Consider the following 23,789-nt stretch of genomic DNA (forward strand, 5'->3'; position numbering starts at 1 on the left):
ATTTGTGTATTCTTTTTTGCATAGCAGTCATTTTATATACATATTGATGCATACAATTTTTGCCGCTATATGTTATGTATATATGTAGTCCTATGTTGAGTTGTTGATTTTTTTTATATATACACATAATATTGTGATATTGTGATCTATATCCATCCATTTCTCCCTTTGATTTGAATGAAGCCTGATGTCTGAAGGACCAGTCTACGGAGACTTTTGTACGGAGAGGTGTTTGGCCAATTATTAAAGCATATATAAACAGAGACATACATGGAGAACATGACAGCACCTTTTAGATAAATAAATTCCATTCAAAATAAATATTGCATTTTACATTGATTTTACTCCAACTCCAGTTCCTGATGTTATGATCATTTTAGGATAGAAAGAATAGACACGACCTTGTAATCAGAGGTTAGAAGGTATGTTTTAAAAAAAGGTAGTATAAGTCTATTCAAGCTAATCGAAAGTTATTGTTTTATTATAAAGGGAATCTGAACACAATTTCTGGACTTCTGTAATTATAGAAATGGAAAGAATAATGCAATATGTCATGCAAGCAACAAATGGCAGTTAATCACATTGAAAACACTTATGTATGAAATGTTTAAATTCTTCCTTTAGATATACTTTGATTTGATGTACAATTTTGGGCAGTAGGCTACTGTGTCTCAATTTCCATTTGATCTAGGCAAACTATTGAAACATTCAAACATTTTTGATAACTTGTGAAATGCACTGATCTATACTTCAAGTTTTTCTTTTTAGGTTCATATTTAAGAAATTAGGTATTGTTTTAACATCCCCAAAAAGCTGCACTTTTTTTTCTTTACAAAATGAAATGAATTATTTGATAACCATAACTACTGTTTTTGCACTGAATAATTACAAAAACAAGTATTACCTAAATAATATTTATATACTCAGTTCACTCTTTATTTAAATGCACTGCAGATAAAATTAATAGTATGATGTAACATGATTTCTCGATTGATCATATATATAATATTATTAAATTATACCATTGTATCAGAATTTGAGAAATTAACTGACTGTGTAACAACTGATTTGTCATTTCCTACATAAAAACATGCAACACACCCTGCTGTCTTTTATTTTGTTTAAGCAAGGTCAAAGACGAGACTGTCATGCACAATGTTTTCTGAATCTTAATGTTAGACTGAGGGTATTTGAAAAATAAAATATTTGTAGGTTTTATCATGAAAAAAAATAGCTTTGTTCAAACTACATCCATCTGGTGATATACATTACAAACTACCTTTGTGTCATTATATTTATAAAATGTATTAAATTAATTTTATAAAAATTGTCCACTGAAGTGCTTTCAATCCTTAACCACTTATTTACACGTGACATTGTGTCCTTTTAATTTTTTTTCCGCTATACTAAGGAGTATATATTACTTCCTCTCGTTCACTGCACTTCTTCAATTGGCAGTAGTTTATTGCACGCCTTCTGTGCGGGAATGATTGGAGACCATTGGTGGGCGCCTGTTTCCCCTCATGCCCGCTCCTCTAACTCCTGAGGGTGGTCCATCAATCTTGTTTTGTTGGATCCTTAAGACTTCTTTCCGGTTCTGAGCCCTGACTTCTTTGTTCTGGATCTCCTCCACCACCCGGGTGGGGAACCAGCCCCTCTCACTATCGTGGAGCCTCTCACCCATCATCCAGCCTAGGAGAGGACAAATATCGGTAACACTTTATAATAAGGTGCCATAATAAATAGCAAACTAGCCATTACCTGTTTGGCACAAGTTAATAGTTTTTTCATCAATAATTACATTTTAGTTGTCTGCATAACTCTAACCCAACCCTAACACACGACCCTAACTCTAAGACATGGCCCTAACCCTAACACACGGCCCTAACCCTAACACTGTGATCAGTGAAAAACAATTAACATGTGCCAAATATATATTTTAGTAACAATTAATGAATATTAGCAAAGGGTTAGGTAATGACTAATTTGCTATTTATTATGGCACCTTATTATAAGTTAAGCGTTACCCAAATATCTGATGAGGATCTTCAAACAAAAGCTCATGAATAGGAGCATTGTTTTTACTATGCATTGCTAATACAAGATGGCTGAGATTTTGTTAAATATATGGCAGCTATTAAAGCATATATGAACATATTAGCACATCATTCTGAAGGGTAACTTAATTAATAATGAATCTATATAGATCAAAGTATGTGCAGTGTATCTGTACCTGTATGTTGTCAACAAATTGGCTGATCAAATTTCAATGTGTGGCTGAAATGTGATGTCTCAATATCACTCAAATCGACCTTGGGTGTAAAGATAATAATAACTTGAGACCTGAATTAGAGGCCAAAACATTTTGGTCGAGGTAGGAATCAAACAGGTATTGCACTCTCAGAAAGCGTTAGCACACATTGGCACTGCACACACCGTCATCTGTTCTCTCCAGGATGTTCAAGACGTCTGCCATCTCAACAGAGAGCTCGTCTGGCTCCTGAGCTGTGTAGGACTGAATACACTGGACCTGAGGAGAGTCTGGAATAGATAGCATACAGCTTAAGTCGCTTGTTTTCAAGAATGGATATTTTTATATGTATATATATATATTCATACATGTTCTTACTGAAGAATCCTTTCCTATCTCACCTGGTTGATGAGCACTTGTAGACATAAAGCGTGTGCGCCGATGAGGGGTCAGAGCACATATCCACCGGTGCTTATCACTCCTATTGATTCCCCCAAAAAACAGTTAAGTTGTTTAAACCTGCTTCAATTTGCCACAGCAATTGATCCATTCACAATTAAAAGGAGAAACTATTAAATGTTGATATGGTTGATTTCACAAATCTTCCATCTGCGATTAATGAAGTACATATTATGCTATAATCATTATCCTGTCGTTAACGTGGCTACAGGCAAATTATGTTCTGACCAATGAATGCTCTTTGATCAGATCTCTTATTGCACTTACATGCTGGTGGTCTTCAGCATGTAGCTGACCTGCCGCTCTTCTTGGTTTTCCAGGAGCTTAAGATTAAATATGTTTGCCAGTTGCTGACCCTGGTCCTCCTGATCTTCGGTTCTCAACATTGCACGTGTGCAAGAGTCAAGAACCTGAAACTTATCGCCGCTGAAATGAAAAATACCATTTAAGAAGGATTTGAGGTTTCAACCCTAACGACAGATATGCTGTGTACAATGAAATAGAGGGAATTATAAAAAAATATAAAGGACCAATAGGAAAACCAACAAATTACCAGCTGATCTTTGAAGAATCTTAAAGATAACTTAGAGATTGTATACAATTTGTAATATAAAGATACACATTCACTGACTGAATACAAAAACAAGAATCATCAAACAATGTACATGATCAGAATAATAATCATAATCATAACTAGGACTGCAAGCAGTCATGAAAGGTATTCACAGTCCAAGCACTGCCTGGCCCGGCAACCGCCCTTTTAAAGCAGATCACGGGAGCAGTCAATGCTCCTAGACGCAACTATGCCTCTGAGGGTCATTGTTCTTTGGCACTGGGTCTTTTTAACGCCCGAAAACACACACACACACACACACACACACACACACACACACACACACACACAAACACAGATTCACACACACACACACACACACACACACACACACACACACACACACACACACACACACACACACACACACACACACACACACACACACACACACACACACACACACACGCACAAACTTTGCCATTATGGGTCCAAGTTGAAAAAGTGTTCAAATTAAGGCATGTCAATACAATTTTTATGGATCTGGACAGCAGTGCTGATCGACATTTTCCGAGAGCCGAGTTACCGGGATACCAATATGCATTAGAAATCGGCAAACTTTCACCATGTCATTCATCCTAGACAGAACTATTTATCTGATAGGGTTGTGAAAAGAATTTATAGTTACACTGTTACATAGTTACACAAACAATATATAATAGCACTAACCTTGAGTTGCGTTTTGTAATAAGTAGCAGATTATTGAAAAGAAACAAATAGACAGGCTGATATAATTTCCGACTTCGAATGGTTCGGGTGCTCTTAGGCCCAGACATTTGCTGCACCTCACCCTTCTTGAGCAGCCAGCGGGAATGAGAGATGATTGGTACAGACTGCCAAAGTGGAAAATTAAGACACGAAAGTTGACTTGGAAGAAATTTGTATATTCATGTTCTCTATGTGTCCATTTAGTATTTCTGAATCATAATTCTTAATTTCTTAATCATCATTTCATGACAGAGCTTTGATAAGGTCGGACTTATACCTTGCACTTAAACTCAAGTGTTTTCTCAATGCTGATAAGCTCCTCAGTGCGACTCATTTTCCTTACACCCTCATTACAGTCTTTCACAATCTGTGGTAAACAGAATCATTATCAGAACCTACTATTCGGAAAGTAAACGTATGATTACAACATAAAATGGCTGAGCAAAATGTATACAAATATGTATTTTGGGAGGCTATGTGTCGATGGAACAACCTAATTAATTGTTTATACGATCCAGAAGATACAACATCATGATTTAATGTGGACAGGTGTAACAAACCCTAGGACGTATTTTAACTTAATGTTATATCTATCACATGATACACAGGTAATTAGCATTCACAAGCATATTACACTTTTCGAACCCAACCCAAGACCAATCGGTCACCTGCTCCAGCTCCTTGTGTGCCTTAATTGCATTTGTTTCCCTTTCAGAGTTTTCTTCTACTTTTTTAAGGATATTCTGTACCAAGAAAGAATGTAACAGAACAGAACCAGTCAATGTATGCATTAGAAGCCTTGTAATGGGCAAGAACAATTGCAACTGTTCAGATGTGCATGTAGGTATAGTATATAGAATCTAGATAATATTTGAAATAATACTTTAATATTTTCATATTTTCCTAACCCTAACCCCATAATAATAAATTGGTCAACCAAAAGGTAAAAATGGTACTAGCTTTTGGTAATAAGAAGATAAGATAGTACTTAATGGTAAATACAGCACCCTTGTTCAACATATTCAATCTATTTGATTACATATTAAACAATTCATGCATTTCTATTTCTTAGATTTATAGTCCTGGTTACAAATCAATCCTTTTAGTCAGTAGTATTGCTGCTTCCAAGCAGCGTTATAATGTTTGAACATGTTTGAACTTGATTGCATGTCTTTTCATTGAATTGGAAGTATCTTGAGAGTGCACTGACCTGAACAAGCAGTTTGAGCCTTACGATCCTCTGGAAGGGGAGAATGAGGAAGGAAGTGAAAGATAGTCCACGCAGACAGGGCAATTTCTCCAATGACGTAATGGCATCACGAAATGCCACATTTTCCTGTCTATACAATGCAAAGATATGCTTAGAAACAAATCTTTAAACATTAACAAAACAAAACTATTATTCGACAAACATTTTTTAAGCCTAAAGGGAGCAGACACACTATTCCAACATCGCCCTATACGTAAAACCATCAGTATATTTTCCTATAACCATAGTATTATAGTGTCAGTATCAAGCAGTATGCAAGCCATTGTTTACATGTGAATCTGACGACAGCTGTAGCTGTATATGTTGATATGATATCATTCAAAGCAATAAGGAGTCAATGCAATGGAAACAACCACTATTCAAATCAATTAGTGTATTTAGAGAATACATTTATGTAAAACAAAGCGATGCTGAATAGACGAGGTTCAGGTTTAACTGCAAACACAGATAGTTAAAAGGGTTAAGCTAACATACAGTAATAATGTCAAAGGGCCAAGAAAAACAATGTACCAGTTCAAATTCAAAGAAAATATTTGGTTTCATAATAGTATAATAGGTTAGCACAATTATCTTGAAAATGGTGAGGAAAGCCCTTAACTTCATCCATTCTGGAATGGTTAGTGGTGAAACGCTTTCAAGAAACTACCCGTCTGAAGGGAACATTTTCCACATTTCATTATAGATTAAAGGTCGCTTCTCTGCCAAACCAATCAATGAAGCATGAAACTATCAGAACACAGATCAACATTTTATGAAAGCCATTAATAATACTCACAATATTCGTCTATATGTTTTTTCCTGGTACACCTGATTGACAACATAGGTGTTGAAAACGTGGAAATGCTCAGTAGCATGTTGGTGGACGATGTCACACACATCTGAGATCAAGATAGACTGCTCTATCCTGTTCTCTAGGTCTATGAGGAAGCTGGGATGAAAAGTGAAAAAGAGTGAAAATTCTTTCTCATTACCAATCCAATTATTTGATTAGTGTTTTTTTAAGATATTTAAAATCATAGAAGACATTTATATTGATATTACTATTTTTACAATGTAATTTTTTATCATCATTATGACAGAATATACTAAACAAGTTAGGGTTAGTCTTTTTGAACGCCTTACTCTCATCCTAAAGACTTACCTAATTGAAGATGGGATATAGTATCCCATCTGACCAAGTTATTAAGAAGAAAATTACAGGTCAAATTGAACACTTGTGCCTGACCAACCTTTCACTGGCTTTCACCACTTCCTTGATATTGGAGAACAGGAAGTGCATATCTGAGTTGCTCAGGGTGTTGGATAAAACAGGATTATGTAGAAAGGTGGTCTCCAAGATCTCCAAACTTTTGTAGTAGGACGCTTCTGAGCTAACAAGCTCAAACATGGCCTAGATGAAATGACATTAATAAACAAAACACAAAAATTAAGATAAGGGAAGCTGTTTTGATGGCTGAAACCACAATAGCTAATCAGTTATTATTAAAGTAAGATCAGCTCTAGTAACTTCCTAATCACTGTAACCTTCCACTGGACATTATTGCTCTACAACTCACTTCCTGCATGATGATCTCCTTCTGTGAGAGTTCATTGAGCAGGCTACTATTCTGTACAATCGCCAGGTTTTGCCACAAGCTCATTGGGTTAATGCTGTTCCTCAGCTGTAGCTGCCCCACTGGTGGAGAACTCATGCTTGATGACAGCCCTCCGGATGCTTCTGCTTTGACAGTGAGTCCATCGCGTTGTCGGCGCAAGTCAATTTCCTGCTGCTTGGATGTGTCCCGGTACTCTTGGTATAGGAAGGCTAAGGTACAATGACACGGAGAGTTTTTTTTTTTAAAACATATGGGCAGGCTCAGCATCCATACAGCCTGAAAAACTGCTTTTGTACTGTGTAGAGTTCTACAGTATACATTAAAATCATGTGGGGTTGAATACAAAGATCCTTGGATATTAGTCTTGAGTGTTAGATAGGCACCAAAGATTAATGTCCAGGCATGTGTGTTTAAAAGACCCTGAGGAAAGCAAGTCAAAGGCCAGGTACAAATGTTTTCCTACTCATCCATCCGAGTCCATGAAGAGGGAAGAAATTCTGTTGCATAACATCCCTCATAATATCCTGCATGTGGCCTCTGTGGGTGTATTGCTGGAATAAAATAAACTGCATGTTGCCATTGTGGGTGTTAGGGTTAGGGTGCCATAAATTACATAACAGATGATAGCGGTGTGCACATTTAGATGGTAAATATGTTTCAGTATTTACACTGGACACAGAGATCTCACACCCACTTTATGACCTTTTTTCACACACACATCCATTTTATTTTGTCTACGATTTTGAGGGATGAAACAAATGTTACAATTATCTATTACTTTATTTATATTACTTTATTACTTAATTTCTATTGCTGGCTTTTGAATCCTCACCAATGTTTTTGACGATGTTGAGGCTGTGGCCGGACTCTACTTTCGCCTGAGGGCTTCTTTCATTAATCACCATTCTAAGTAGAAATTACAAAAATGCATGATTACCATAATAGTAGAGATGACGAGTCTACATTTCCTGTAATCCAACTAATGATCGCTACATAATTAATAACATTATTCAACTTTGAAATTTAGTGCTTTTTACATTTACATTGATATTATAACAACATTCGCTTCTGCTGAATTCAGACAAAAAAAGATATTTGTTTAATGGTCTTCAATACAAGCATGTATTCTAATCACTTGTTAATGTTTATGGATATATATTTCATTATAACTGCCTAACTTTTACTATATATCGTAAGAGAATTAATAGCTGTACAAATATGTTCTGGAGAGCCATTACAATGGACAACAATCACATTTCATCCTTACCCTGGATTAATGCCATCTCCCTCTGCTGTCTCAAAGCCAGGTTGCAGAAATCCTTTAGAGTCCCCATGGGTTTCTTGTACACTGCAGGCTGCAGCCGTATACTTTGAGAGTCCTTCCATTTTGTGCTTGTCTATGTTTTGTATTTTAGGTAAAGGCTGGTGAGCTATATTGCCTCTGTGCCCACCGTTTGAGGCATAGGCCACATCTCTCTGTGGTCCTCCTCCTCCTCCTCCTCCATCTCCTTGTACAGGATTCCTGTCATGAGGGGAGCGCAGGCTTTTAGACTCTCTATTGCCAGGCAACGGTACAATGGAATGGCTGAGCCGCGTAGAATAAGGGAAGCTGAATAAGATGTCAAAAACCTGGCCAAGATCATGTTTCATATACAAATAAATGTGTCATAATTCATCTAGAATAACAAGAATGACACTTAAAATGTACACTCAAAATCGATCCATCGAAACAGATCATCCTTTTATTTGGTAAGAATTTAAACGAAACAGTCTTGAACCCTATGCTTGCACCTTTAACCGAAGTGCTTGAGATTTAAATGTTGAATGTATATGAAGGTTATGTAGCTGAATGGTGTTTTAGGAAGGCTTACCTCCTTGTAATAGGTGCCTGAGGTTTTCTTGGCTGCACATTTAAGGATTTAACTCTGCTCACCGCATCTGGTTCATAGACAGCCTTGATAGAGCCTGAGGCTGTAAGAAGAGAGGGAGAAAGAGAAAATAATATAATAAACACAATAGATAAGTCATAGAGTGACGAGTCAATCTAACAGATCGTCATGATAATAATAATTCTTTAAGAGAAACAAATAGTGTCTAATAGGAATTGTTAGCAAGAGGAATTCAATTGTCTCATTTGGTGACCAAAATAATACTATTGTGCAGGATGGTGTGGAGGGTGCAACCTACGTACATCGCCTGACCTATATCTGCTCAAATTACCTGATGTGAATTCACTGTAGTATTTCTGCAGTGGCTTTTAAAATAGTCTGCTAAATAGTAGTCAAAAATATTAGCTTAATATATTTCATTACCTGCTAACCGCATTAAGTTAATTAATGAGGCAGGCATTCAAAGGTTCAAAAAAAAAAGGTTCAAAGGTTTTTTATTCGCCATTTGTGCATAAACCAGACAGTTCATACACATTGGAATTCTTGTGCAGGGCTTCCCAAGTCGAGTACAGTATTAATACAAAGAGATCGAGAGAGAGAGAGATCGAGAGAGAGAGAGAGAGAGAGAGAGAGAGAGAGAGAGAGAGAGAGAGAGAGAGAGAGAGAGAGAGAGAGAGAGAGAGAGAGAGAGAGAGAGAGAGAGAGAGAGAGAGAGAGAGAGAGAGAGGCACAATAAATAGTAATAATAAAAAATATATAAAGTTTTAAAAATTGAGATAAGGACAAATTTAAATTTAAATAGTAGTTTAGGTAAAGTACAATTCTATACTACATCAGTGCGGTTAGTTTTATTACTTTTTTTTTGCTAACAAATGGAAATCAGACACATCAGGTTGTCTGGCTTTCCTTTTAGAAGATACACTTGGCCACTATTCGGTCTGGAGGTTCAGTTTGCTGGCGATGCAAGTGTAGCAGTAGCAGAGAACTGCAGGGGAAATGATGGTATGGCTGCTGAAGTGAGCGTCAAATATCAAATATTCCACGTTTTCCGAACAGGATTTGGAAATAATCCTGCAGTCCGTGCACCAGGAGTGTTTGATGTAGATGACCGTTCCACCTCCCCGGGTTTTACCGCTATCCCTAGCGCTCCGGTCCCCCCTGAAGACCGTATATCCGTCCAGTGTCACAGCCTCGTCAGGTGACTTTTCCCCAGCCATGTCTCGCAGAAACTCAACAAGGTTCAATCCCGGAAGTCCTTCTGCGTGGATATCCTTCCTCCCTATGCTGGCCAAATGCCCGAGCCTTCGCTGCACTCCTCCCCATCCACCGCGTCTCCGCTACGGGCAGTTGGGTGGGAGAGCTGCCTGCCGGTGGTTGGCATGGCGATGCGATGAGTAGCTCCGGGTAATCGCTCAACGTACTCGGGTCAAACAGGCCAGAATTACTGCGCTCTCTCCGTATCAGTAAGTTCGCCCGGTCGTATGTGATGTGTAGGGACAGTTTGATTGCCATAGTCGGCACTAAAAAGCGAGAAAAACATAAAAGACGCAACTTGACTATGGGGAGCTCCGCGACGTCGCACACAGAGGAGCGCCATCACCATGGAGACATGGTGACATTCCAATTAGTCATTGCTTCAATTGCTGCTCAATTAAGCATATTTAGTAATATAGCGCATATAACCAACATGGTCTCACAGGAATCCGTGAAATGACTACGGTCGGACGCTTAACTCGAAATCCGTGGCCACATCACGGAAACACGCCGATATCCGTGTGTGAGCCACGGAATAACAGTGTCATTTCCTTGCATTGGAGCAAATTCCGTGGCCACATCACGGACAATTGAAGTGATTCCGTCAGACCACCACGGATTTTGAGTTAAGCCCCCGCTGTGGTCAAATGTGGCACACACACAGATTGAAACGGGAGCACACACACAGATTGAAACGGGAATCTGTGTGTGTGCCACAGAATATCATTGTCATTTACTTGCATTGGAGCAACTTCCGTGGACACAACAAGGACAATTTAAGTGTTTCAGTGAGACCACCCCGGGTTTTGAGTTAAGCCCCCGTAGTTGACTCGCTCGTTGAAACGGGGATCCGTGTGTGAGCCACGGAACATCAGCGTCATTAACTTGCATTGGAGCGAATTCCGTGGCCACATCACGGAAATCGGCGTGTTTCCGTGATGTGTCCACGGATTTGGAGTTATTTGTCCGTAGTCATTTCACGGATTCCTGTGAGACCAGTTTGCATAAAACACAGCTTTGGGTTTAGTCTTCATGAAGAAATGCAAATGATCCGAGTTTTTTTATAAGAAATTGTAGGCCTACAATTGTTTTGCATAACAAATAACTGCTGCTCATTATCATGAGTCACAACTCCCTCTCTTGCTCAACAGAGTTACAGAGCATGTTCACACCACACTGTGTCTGTCGAGACACACACGCACGCACACACACACACACACACACACACACACACACACACACACACACACACACACACACACACACACACACACACACAAACACAGTTTAGGGGAAGACTTAAAACTTCCTAGTTGGTTAATTGCAGCTTTAATAGGAGAGGTTAAAGGTAGTACAGCACTTGAACATTCTCTTGGGTTTTAAATGTGAAACCTGTTCATCAAGTTAGATACACTTAAATTCACACAAAACCAGCTGTCTGACAACCCTTTGTTTGCTTTACACCAAAACCTGCTATGGGCCAAAACAAAAGAGGCAAACACAATGCCTTGTCAATGCATGAAACAGCGAAATGACAGGATGATTAGCACCACCTACAAAGGTTGCAGAAGCTATGCATATGAAAAGATCTTATTACCCCAGCAAGGGTGAACGTGAACTTCAGTGTGGAGGTGTGTTGGCAGCCAGCTGGATGACTACCAAACAGGTTTGATTTGGTGGAGTTTCAGTAAGCCTTCCCTATATGCTCCCAGGTGTACTTTTGCTGATTTTGTACACCAACGTATAACATAACGTTATGTTATGTCATAACATTACGTTATGTTATGTTATAACTTAACGTTATGTTATATTTTAGGAGTTGGATACAAGTAGCTACTGTTGACCAAAAATGTTACTTACTCTGAGAAGATTCCGATGAAGGCAGGCGCTTCTTCCTCATGGAGCGGTAAAAGCGTGAGTTTCTACGAAGGTTGTCCTTCTTGAAACCAGATGTATTGTCCTCATCATCCTCTTCTTCATCATGGGTTGTCTGTTCATTCACTGCTATGGGGATCGTGGGGATTTCCTGTGATGATTTTTTCCCCAACACTCCCTTGAGGAAGGCATTCATCGCAGCAGTATCAGACCACTGAGGCTGGCCCTTCTCAAGAAGGAAATAGTTCCGTTGAAATTCGAAAAAACGTTAAAGTTTAGAAATCAGCCACAATCAAGGAAAAAATCCATTGCTTTTGATAATAAGTCCTGATAACAAGTCACCCGTTTGAAAGATAAACTATGATATAACACAAAAATGAAACACACAACAGCAGCCGTCTAGGGAAGCTGTTTGTCCACCTCTCTCACTCTTTCTTATCACCATTCCGATGTTGACACACTCACTAAGGAGTGTTAGTTAACCTTTGGAAGTACTCTTCCTACCTGCCTTTCCCTAAACTGCAATTACATTCATGACACTTGCATTCTGCTTTTTGTCCCACCCTTATTTTTGCCACTCCCTTCATTCAGTTCCCACCCACTTAACACACACTCATGCACGCACATTTCCACACACACACACACACACACACACACACACACACACACACACACACACACACACACACACACACACACACACACACACACACACACACACACACACACACACGCACACACACGGTCTCTATTTGGGACTGAATTACATTCCTGAGCTGAGCCTGGATTTACATGCCAGCCTACTTTTTTTTCTTGCATCGAAGCTTGCCTGGGTGTTACTGATGACAGAAGTTAGTCCTATTTATTTGACAATGTTTCTTTAATTTACTTAGTCAGAATGTTTGTGTTGGCTAGTCCCAAACCTGAACACACATAACATTTTGATGCATTTTAGTTAACAGTGCCAGGGGGGGTCTAAAGTTGTAAACTGCAAATTCAGAGAATGTTTGAGAATAATTATCCCAAATATTTGATCAAAATAAAATATCAACCACTATCTGCCATAGTTTTCAGTAGTGTTTCCAAAGGGATTTTGAATGGTTGGAAAGCCCTTCCACGGCCTTTTTCCTTCCGTTCCGTCCTCTTAAGCCGAATCAGATGATAGCCAGCACAATACACCACCCAAAGCTACCGTCAAGACATAGGGCTATGTGTTTGCCTATTTCAGGGCATAGCCACAGCATGACCTTACTACAATCTTTACTGTTTCATTGCATCATAAAGTTGTCCTTGAAGGTGTATGTTGTATGATGTGTATGTTGATTCAGTATTGCGTCCTTATAAGGCTTGACTAAGCGTCAAATATTGTCTCTTCCCCGGCGTCATGCTCAAGACCCAAGAAGCTTCACCTGCGGAAGTTTTGCGGTGCCATGCCGTAATTCCGACGCCTCGTTGTTCCGACGTCTCAATGTTCCGAAATATTTCCCATTAGATCGACATGCCACTACGCCGACGGTTCAATGTTCCAAAAACGAAACCCATTGGTCCGAAGGTCCGTCAGTCCGACTTTTCTAAAAGGAGGCGCATTAGGCCGACGGTTCAATATGCTGAATAGGAAAAAGAGTTGTATACCTCGCTCGCTCCCCCTCTCTCTCACTCTCTCTCTGTCTCTGTCTCCAAAATACAACGTAGGCCTACATATCACGTTCACGATGAATTTTGGAGGGCAAAAAGACAACGCTTCACTTCATTTCGACACGGTGTTGCAGCACCATGGACAGAGAGCGGAGGTCTAATAATTCTCAACACGGGCACACACACACACACACACACACACACACACACACACACACACACACACACACACACACACACACACACACACACACACACACACACACAGTGAGAGTGAGAGAGAGAGAGAAGGAGCGAGCGAGGTATAAAACTCCTATTCGGCATATTGAACCGTCGGCCTAATGTATGGAAGCATATATGTAGCAAAATTCAAATGGCAATGCAATTTGCAATTTCATAATGTAATTTGTAATGTGTATTTTTATATGCAAAGTGACAATGCAATCCTCAATTAAAATTGCAAAAGTTATAACAATAAAAATACAATAACATTGTCAAATTCTTTGAGTTCCTTTATTCAAATTGAAAAGCTATAGCGTCCCCGTGATTGCAATCCACTTCGCCACGCTCCATGTGTTGCGATATTCAAATGACATTTCAATCCGCAAAACGGAATCCAAAGAGGAAATCCAAAGAGGAATCCCAAGAGGAATCCAAAAAGTCAATATGCAAAGTGGCAAACGTATCAGCCAATCAGCGTCTGGGCGGGAACTACGTCACTTTCTATTGTCTCCAAGGGTATCTCCACAGCTGAATGACCGGGCACCAATTCGTAATGAGTCGTGATGTGGGGATACATAGTAGTCCAGCAGAGGTTGAGCGGAGGGAGCGGGAGGGAGTGTATTCTTGGAGGAGGTCCCAGAGGTAACTGGGGGCTAGGTTGTGGAGAGCTTTGTAGGTGAAGAGTGGGTGAAGACGGTGGGTCTCCCGACCCTATGTTTCGCACCCAGTGCCTGTAGCACTTGGGAAATCTTTGTGTTTACCACACTGGCGTCAAAACGTACCAGTGAGGATAAGTCGTCTATCCTATCTCCCAGAACACGCACTCTATCTACTGCATCTGTGTCTTCAACAAGATTGTTCTCCACATCATCGGCCAAACTTCGGAGCGTATCAATAATCTCCATTGGTGACCATGGACCTGACACATACGAACTACAAGTGAACAAGGAAATTACGAGCAAGTGACGTAGTTCCCGCCCAGACGCTGATTGGCTGATACGTTTGCCACTTTGCATATTGACTTTTTGGATTCCTCTTTGGATTCCGTTTTGGATTCCGTTTTGCGGATTGAAATGTCATTTGAATATCGCAACACACGGAGCGTGGCGAAGTGGATTGCAATCACAGGGACGCTATAGCTTTTCAATTTGTATAAAGGAACTCAAAGAATTTGACAAAATGTTATTCTATTTGTATTGTTATAACTTTTGCAAATTTAATTGAGGATTGCATTGTCACTTTGCATGTTAAAATACACTTTGAATAACGTATTTACAAATTACATTATGAAATTGCATAATGAATTGTCAAATGCATAATGTAATTCCAAATTGCATTGCCATTTGAATTTTGCTACATATATGCTTCCATACTAATGCGCCTCCTTTTTGAAAAGTAGGACTAACGGACCTTCGGACCAATGGGTTTCGTTTTCGGAACATTGAATCGTCGGAACAATGAGGCGTCGAAATTACGGGCAGGCCCCAGTTTTGCAGTGTGCTACTTTTTATTCTCCCTGTTCTTAATACTTTATTCATGCACATGAATAATTATTGATGTGAGAGTGTGTGTGTTTGTGTGTATATAATTATAAATATATGTGTGCGTATGCCTTAGATCCCCCTTTTTATTTACTTTTATTCAGTTATGCCCTTTATCTTTTACAAAAGATATGTATTTATATCAATGGAACATCAGCGTCCCAGTTAATGACGCTGATGTTCCGTGGCTCACACACGGATCCCCGTTTCAACGAGCGAGTCAACCACGGGGGCTTAACTCAAAACCCGGGGTGGTCTCACTGAAACACTTAAATTGTCCTTGTTGTGTCCAGGGAAGTTGCTCCAATGCAAGTAAATATGTATTTATATCAATGCCCCCCCCGGACCAACCGCAAAAAATTTAAAAAATATTATATAACGTAATAACGAGCACAAAAATGTATGGGACTTATTTTAACATGCAATATGTTTTAAACCTGTACATACCGTATTCCTTTATTCTATGAACCACTTTTAACTGACAGATGCGATACCTCTTGCTCACCTGTTTTTCATCCCCTAGGGCGCACATCTGGAATACAGTTTTTCATAATTGAATGCCATTTACTTGTATGGTTCTATTGTTTTGTCAACAAATAATCATCTGAAAATAACCTTTATTTTATTTTATGATTTTATATTTTTAGGATGGAGGCAAAGGAATAAGGGCTGAACAATGAGCCGTTGCCCCACTTCGCCCCTGGGCTGGACAGACCATCTGGCATACCGTAGGCCGGCAGGCCTTTTGGGCCTACGAGGTTTGAAAAAAATAAATAATAATAATAATTCTGGGCCCGGCGCGGCCAGGCCAGGCCAAGTCACACAGCTGAGGGCCGAGGGCCGAAGTCCCTTCCCTCTAGGGTGTGCGGGCTGCCTGTCAGTGTCAACTTAACCTGAAATGCCCATTACTCATCATGATTGGCTCTGGGCTGGGCCTGGCCCAATCACACACACACCGGAGGGCCGAGGTCCCGCCCCTCTTGGGCGTGCGGGCTGCCTGTCAGTGTCAACCTAACCTGAAAGGTCAGTTAGTCATCATGATTGGTCCTGGGCTGGGCCTGGCCCAATCCAACCATGTCTCATCAAAATTACGTTCCCAAAGAACTATTCGGCATTCTCAATTACGTTTGTCAGAAAAACTTATTTTGTTTGTGATTGCGTTTTATTGAACGTATCGCAAATACGTTCGTTCTCAGCCTATTTTTTGCCATTTATTTACCTCTAGGATTATGTTTGGTTGAAACGTGTCCCAGATATGTTAAATGTCAACGTATAGCACATTATTTTCATTAAGGCATATTTCCCTTTCGGGGAATGTTTCATTTAACGTATTTTGTTTGAAAAACGTATCTTGGCCGTGAATACGTTTTATTGAACATATCGCAAACGTTCGTTGTCAGCCTATTTTTTGCCGTTTACCTCTAGGATTATGTTTGGTTGAAACTAGGGTTGCCGCGGTGTGGACATTTTCACAACAAGTAATACGCTCGTGCTAACACCGGTATTACCGGTATAAACTGTATTAACTTTGAAACTATAGGTCAACTGCCATCTTCTCCGTCAACTCTCCTCTCACACCCGGTGACAGCGGCTGGCAGCGCGCCAATTTTCGGCGTCTTATAACGTTCTATATATAATGGTATTATATAATTTTATATATCATAATATCACGGCCAAAAGCTCTGTGCGCCACCGGATGGCCGTAGCGCGGGGAGCTCACGTAGGGATTGGGCTTCGCGGGGTTTGTTTACCGGCGTTGCTATGGTTACCGGTCTTGTAAGGAAGCGCGTCAATTCTCGGCGCGCCAATTCTCCCGTACAGAGCAGAACTGTGGCCTATTCTACGCATTTTAATTTTCTTAATAATAATTATATCATTCATTTTTACTGAATTTGTTTTTTATTGGTGAAAAAAAAAAAAAAAAACTCGATGTTGCCGGTGTGCAACACCGAGTAATCGGTGTTGGCCTCAACACCGGTAACACCGGTAATACCATATACCGCGGCAACCCTAGTTGAAACGTATCCCAGATATTTTAAATGTCAACATTTAGCACATTATTGTCATTAAGGCATATTTCCCTTTTGGGGAACGTTTCATTTTACGTATTTTGTCCCTGATTACGTTTATTGAACATATTGACAGTGTACGTTTTCGTGAACACTGGATTACGTCCATTTCAACGTAAAATAACGTGTTACACCTACAGTATCCGCGCGTAGCGTTGTGGAGGCGCCTGAAGAAAGCACAACCAACAAGGTTGTAAAATACATAAATTCCTGGTTATATACAATACATGAATTATAATTATTTGGAAACTTCCCATCGCTAACAGTACGGCGAAGGTGACGGTGATGCAGGGTTGCAAGCTTCACGGGTTGTTTTAAAAACTGAGTCGCGGGTGTAAACCTCAATGGCGCGGGTCACGGTTATCTTGGGTTTCAAAACCCAGCGCAGAAACAGTTGGGGTGTAATATGTATTATATAATCTTCTTGAAAACTCAGTCAGAACTATTCAAAACCAGAGGTTGGGCAAGGTTGGGCAGTGGACACACGCACACCAACCCGGTATCACGCCAATGCGTGAAATAGATACGTTGGTCCACATCGCAAGGGGTGTTCAGGGTCACGCTTTGCCTGACCAAAGCGTGAGGAGTACATGCTTTCTTCTTCATACTAAATGAATGGAGGAATAGCACCAACAGAGACGTTCTCCTAGCATTTGGTGAAAATGTTGCGTGGCCTATATGATCCTTATTATCTGAATGGGAAATACAATTTTTTTAGGACAGATACACCATTAAACGTGTTTCTAATAACATTTCTAGCGAGAAATATACCTTTTCCTTGCATTATCTCCAGTAAGTGAATGTGTATGATCTTTATTAATCTTTATTATCTGAATGGGAAATGCAATATTTTAGGACAGATTCACCATTAAACGTGTTTATAATGACATTTCTAGCGAGAAATGTACTTGTACCTTGAATAATCTTCAGTCAGTGAATGTGTAGGATCTTTATTAATCTTTATTTCCTGAATGGGAAATGCAATATTTTTGGACCAATTCACAGTTAAACGTGTTTCTAATAACGTTTCTAGCAAGAAATATACTTTTTAATACATTTAATACATTTCGGTTTCTGAAACGAGAATGCTGGTGTACCCAGGGAACTCACAAGGTGTTAGGAAGCAAAGGAGTCTGAAATTACCCCACATGGTATCATGGACCTATTACGTGTGGGTGCAATAAATAAGACAGATATGATGGTGGCTGTGCCAGCCCCACGTCAGGTTTCCAAAACAAGTAATACTGAAACTGAATCTCAAACTTCATCCTGAAATGTATTTAACATGAAATATTGTACAGGGAGAGGGCTGTGGCCGCAATCGATGGAGGAGCTAGTGAGGTGTGCAGGGAGACAACAGGAGTATGGTGGACAGGGATCTGACAGGGAATTTTTTTAATTAAACATTCAGAGGAAATCAGGCCTACTGTAGGCCTATGTAAATAAGATTAAAGATGTCTAGGATAGTATAAATGATAACTGTAAATTGCAGGTGTACTTTGCTTTTGATGGAGCCATAATGTTATATTGATAAGCATTTTATTGATGGGGACCTTTCAGGCCACTTAAGCACACCTTACATGCATAATTAATAAAATATTAAAAACACTTGGGTGAGGCTTGTTTGTCACTTATGGGAAAGAGCTGGAGTAACGGAATAAGATGCAGCTGGGCAGGGCGCTGAGAAGTGATGCATGAGGCATGATGGTGGCACGGCAGACAAGTAGGGGAGCATGATGGACTGGGATCTGATGAGGAAACAAAGATTTTCTAACGTAAGATAAAATATACTCTGAAGTTTCCAGTTTCTGCAAACAGAAGAGAAGGGGTTTAGTTAAGGCCTTGTATCATTAATAAGATAGACTGTGACAATCAATAACAAACAAAAATATAGCTGCTGCGAGCAGCAATGTGGGTGTCAAGCATAATGGGACTCGGTAAGCTCATTTTGCCGAACGGACGTAATCGGCTGGGTGGCTACTTGACGACCGTCTCGGTAATCGGCAATACCGACAGCCGGTGGGATGAGCATCATGCGAGTACGCGTCAATGTTTACCAAATGGGAAAAGGACCCCACCTAGAGGTAAGGGCGCAATACAGTCTGCCTGACAGAACAAATGTCACAAATAACTTAGGGGTATTCGGAACAATATCCCTAAAAGGGACACAATGTAAACAAGCATCCGTTCTGGAAGTGGTTCGTGAAGCATCTGATCCAGTGGGAATTGCAGTTTATATTGTAGGTGGGCGGAATGGTAAATATAGTCATTGTTGCATTACACATTAAGTACCGCTTGTCACCACACAAGTGCAGTGTCTACCCATTAATGAGTGCCGTCAAGTTTGATTGGCTGTCACGGCCAAACGGTTTTGAATTTGAGAAAGCTGTTTGATACATTTGTTCAGCTTGTTCTAAAGATCATATATGCCAATTTCCATGAAGATTGGACATAATTTGTGGCCTGTGGAAATTTACAACTGATTTTGACAACTTTCAACATGGCGGCCAGGTTTTGATGTTGCAATGAGAAATAATTTATAAGCTATATGGGGAGGTCTGACAGTATCATCAAACATTGAAAATAAGTTTGAAATGTACTCATGTGAAGAGAGAGGAGTTAAAACACGTCGTCATTAATAACAGCGCCCCCTATAGGTCAATGGTCACCAAATTCATTGAGTGTCACCTTTATGGGGCCATGGGCATATGTATCAACGGTTATTATGCTATTATTGACCCTTATAGATCGTCTTATTAACCCCAATTAGAGTTAATAAGCATATAATAAGGTCTTATTACCTATTAACAAAGGCTTACTACAAGGACCTTAATATAAACCGTTACCAACTTCTTCATATTCCTTGTTTTATTGTGGTTTATAATATTTTCTAACATGTCGTGGTTCTTTTGTCGCTAATAACTAAAACAATAATCCAAACATAATTCCAAAGGCCAACATCAATGTGCCCTAGATTGAAACAAAGGGAAAAAACAGCATTTCATTAAACCACCAATTAATCCACTAATTATTCACGAGATTGTGAAAAGTAGAAAAGGAGAGATAGTCCATCAGAGTACCTTAAGACCATCAGTCTCTCTCTTTTCCCGTGAGCTTCTTCAATAGTTCAGCTGTCTTGTAATCCAACTTCTTCCTCTTGCCCCTATGTGCTGCCTGCTCTCCGGAGGGCACCGGGGGCACCAGTCGGACCCCGAGGGCAGGAAGGGGGGGCCCTTCCTGCCCGAAACTTGGCCCGGTCAGACCCCGAGGGCAGGTCCCCCCTTCCTGCCCTCGGGGTCCGACCGGGCCAAGTTTCGGTGCGGAGGTCCCAGTTAGGCCCTAGAATAAGGTATTAAAATTTCAGGGCGGTAGGACCTTCCTATCTCAAAAACTTTCTCTAAGGGCTAGAACTCCAAATCTCGGATATGTCGTTCACGGGGCCCCGGGAAATGTGTGTAAACTAGGGCTGTAACGATACGCGTATCAAACCGAAAATCGCGATACTCAAAGCCACGATCCTGTCTCGCGGTGTGAGAAGGCAGAAGCGCGATACGCCCTTTCTAACTCTGCGGTCAAATTGTCCGATTGAAATTTGCTAATAATTTGTCTAGATAATAGTCTGCTGACAGCGCCCCCTCCTATCGATGCCGTAAGTATGCGACTGCAATCCTCCTTGGCTACGGAGGATCGCATTTCTCCACAGCCGTCGAAGTGCTCATATGCGATATGAACGACATTTATCCAGAGGGGGCCTGTGTGATCCTGTCTCTAGTGTTTTGTGTGATTTGACTGGCAGTTTGTCTGCTTATAGGTCGGAATGAGGCGGCCACCAATTATTGACGGGATGGGTACTTTATTCTACCGGACTCGTTCGCTTCTTCACTAGACACACGCGCTACCGCTCGCTCTCCTCGCTCGTCCACTCACTCGCTGACGTCACTCACACACGCATACGCACATTGCCATTCTGGCGCACACACATATGCTACTCGTAACGCCTCGTTATTGCGACGTTCATGACCTTCAGGTTTTTCTCCATCTATTGAAAGTTAGGCTATTAAACATGTTGCATTCTATACGGCCTGATTATGTCATTATTTAAGCTACATAGCCTAATAAGTAGTGCTAATAAGGATACTTGACTAAACCAACCAAACAGTTGAAAAAAGCATCCTCCCACACGTTATTTCTTTATTCATTTAGCTATACTTTAATAGTATTCTTTCTGTTCAAATCTGTTCAGTGTTCCAAATTATTTGTTATTAAATGTTACATTAAGTTAATTGGTATATAAGTGTTGTTTAAATAAAATGCTTTTTAAATTTAAAAAAATCGTGGGATGTATCGAACCGTGGGTCAAAAATCGTGATACAAACCGAATCGTGAGTTTGTGTATCGTTACAGCCCTAGTGTAAACATTTTAGCATCCCTAGCTATCTCGAAAAGGTCGGCAAAGGGGCGTGACCTCCAACAGTACAGTAAATGTACATAAGACAGAGGTTAGTTTCTAGTCCCCATTTTTTGTGGGATGGAGGTGTACATTTGTGGCTAAAGGTGTGTAGACACAGCTGGCCTGTGGCCACGTTTTTGAAGTCGGGAGTCAAAAGGTCAAAAGGAGCCGGCACCACGCCGCTTATGAGATAACAAAAAGTTAATGTGTGTTTCTCTCATAACTTTTTGTCATTATTAAAGAGAGGCCTGATTCTCAGATATGCATGTTTGATGGCTAGGGTGTAGGTCTGGGAAGAACTTCAGGCCAAAATCTTGCAAGCGAGCCGCTGGGTGAGTTGCAACGAGATGGAGCACTTGCTGAGTCATTTCCTGTAGTGCTGGAGCCACAGGTTGAAGCGTATGCGTCCTTTGAGACCCCCTTTGATATATAAGAGACCCTATACAGCTTACTTAAATGTTGTCGACTCAGTCACCTATTGCATTACTTCCTTTAGGGCTTCGGCCTCCTAATTGATCATTGTAGTAGGCTATAATTGAATGCCCTCTTTCATATATATATGATACCTCCACCACTGGGACGTGGCAACAATTCTCCAAATCCATATGGGGAGGGGGGGGGATGCTTGTGGACAGTAGGGGTTTACCCTAGACTTAAATAGGAAGTAAAATCAGGAGAAGGAATGACCTCTCACAAATATATATTGAATAAATTGTTTCAAATAACCCCCCGTCGTTAAATCAATGAGCTTGGTGTTTTGCTTTCAAAAATGAGTTATAGAAGAAGTCTAAACTGCAGAAAATAAACACATCCAAGCTGCCTTTTAAGGATACCTTGGAATATCTGTCTATTTTTCAACCATCGGACCCTAGTTTACGACAAAAACAACCCAATTGACGGCAGCTCCTTTGCCGCGTGGTTTTTAGAGCCACGAGTATTAGAGGGGGCGGTCGATAGCAACCACCATAGCAACCATGACGGTCAAGTGACTGGATTCAGCCCCGTTGAAAAAAATAGAATACCTCCCTACACACTCAGTAGTAGATTAATGATATTTAAATTATTATGACCATGAAGTCTTTATTTGCATGGGTTTACATTTCGTTGTGTAGCATGGAAAAATCGGAGAAACACTCCCATTCAGAATGCATTGGTTTACACTTCGTTCTTTGGAGCACGGTTATTTTTATTTATTTATTTATTTTCCGTTTTTGAGGAGTTGAGGATTTTTCTGCAATAATCCAAAATCCAATGGAAAACCCGTTGGCTTTTTGTCAAGGGAACCGAGGGCGACGCTCACTTCCGGGTTTGCCAACATGCCATGTCATCCCTCTCCACCACTCTATTCATACACTGGAAAAAGGTTTTTAAGCCATACTTCATCTGATTATTATTTTGTAATTCAATTCAAATAAACTTTTTTTGTTTTATTTTTAAAATAACTTTTTTTTATTTCAAAATACTGTGAAATATAGATATTTTTAATTAGGAGCTCAATTAAGAAATATCCATTTTGACAAATGTAAAATTTTAAGGTTGTGTATTCAACTGATTAATAATTTTGTCATTCAATCCAAATAAACATTTTTTGTTTTCTTCCTAAAACACTGTTATATTTGATTAGGAGCTCAATTTAGAAATATTTGTTTAGACAAATGTACAATTTCAAGGTTACGTACAAGCCTGCACATGCGCATTAAATACAAAGACGCTTACGACTACTGGACCAAACCGCAGTGTTGCCAACTTAGCGATTTTGTCGCTATATTTAGCTACTTTTCAGACCCCTTTGGCGACTTTTTTTCAAAACAGTGACAAGCGACAAATCTAGCTTCTTTTTCAGCTGCTATTGGTGACTTTTGGCGACTTTTTGAGGTGAAAGCACTATCGCTATTACCTCTTCACAACGAGCACCGGGTGCCTCCGCGGCCCCTCCCTCATCTCAACGCACTTACGCC

General features: G+C 40.1%; 1 protein-coding gene across 2 annotated transcripts; it reads right to left on the reverse strand.

The window, feature by feature from the left end:
• Window positions 1-456: 456 nt before the first annotated feature.
• On the reverse strand, window positions 457-12,478 carry LOC115528817 (ephexin-1). Of its 2 annotated transcripts, XM_030337154.1 has the most exons (15): window positions 11,900-12,478; window positions 8,768-8,867; window positions 8,164-8,418; window positions 7,729-7,802; window positions 6,858-7,105; window positions 6,531-6,691; window positions 6,077-6,229; window positions 5,242-5,371; window positions 4,700-4,774; window positions 4,309-4,398; window positions 3,993-4,156; window positions 2,978-3,136; window positions 2,653-2,732; window positions 2,437-2,541; window positions 457-1,692 (listed from the first exon to the last, which is right to left on the reverse strand). In XM_030337154.1, exons 1-15 carry the CDS (start codon window positions 12,108-12,110, stop codon window positions 1,463-1,465), a joined length of 2,235 nt encoding a protein of 744 aa, XP_030193014.1. In that variant the 5' UTR covers window positions 12,111-12,478; the 3' UTR covers window positions 457-1,462. The 2 variants fall into 2 exon arrangements, with proteins under 2 accessions (XP_030193014.1, XP_030193015.1); XM_030337155.1 differs by lacking the exons at window positions 8,164-8,418; window positions 8,768-8,867; window positions 11,900-12,478 and adding an exon at window positions 7,360-7,447.
• Between the last annotated feature and the right edge of the window lie 11,311 nt (window positions 12,479-23,789).

The sequence above is a fragment of the Gadus morhua genome, chromosome 16 (assembly GCF_902167405.1).
Source record: "Gadus morhua chromosome 16, gadMor3.0, whole genome shotgun sequence".
NCBI classification, from domain to species: Eukaryota; Metazoa; Chordata; class Actinopteri; order Gadiformes; family Gadidae; genus Gadus; species Gadus morhua.

Coding starts and splice junctions, on each gene's coding strand:
- LOC115528817 (XM_030337154.1), bottom strand. CDS start 12,110: ATGAATGCCTTCCTCAAGGGAGTGTTGGGGAAAAAATCATCACAGGAA. Junction 8,419..8,767: donor CAGGCACCTATTACAAGGAG/GTAAGCCTTCCT, acceptor CCCTCATGACAG/GAATCCTGTACAAGGAGATG. Junction 4,399..4,699: donor CACACAAGGAGCTGGAGCAG/GTGACCGATTGG, acceptor TGTTTACCACAG/ATTGTGAAAGACTGTAATGA.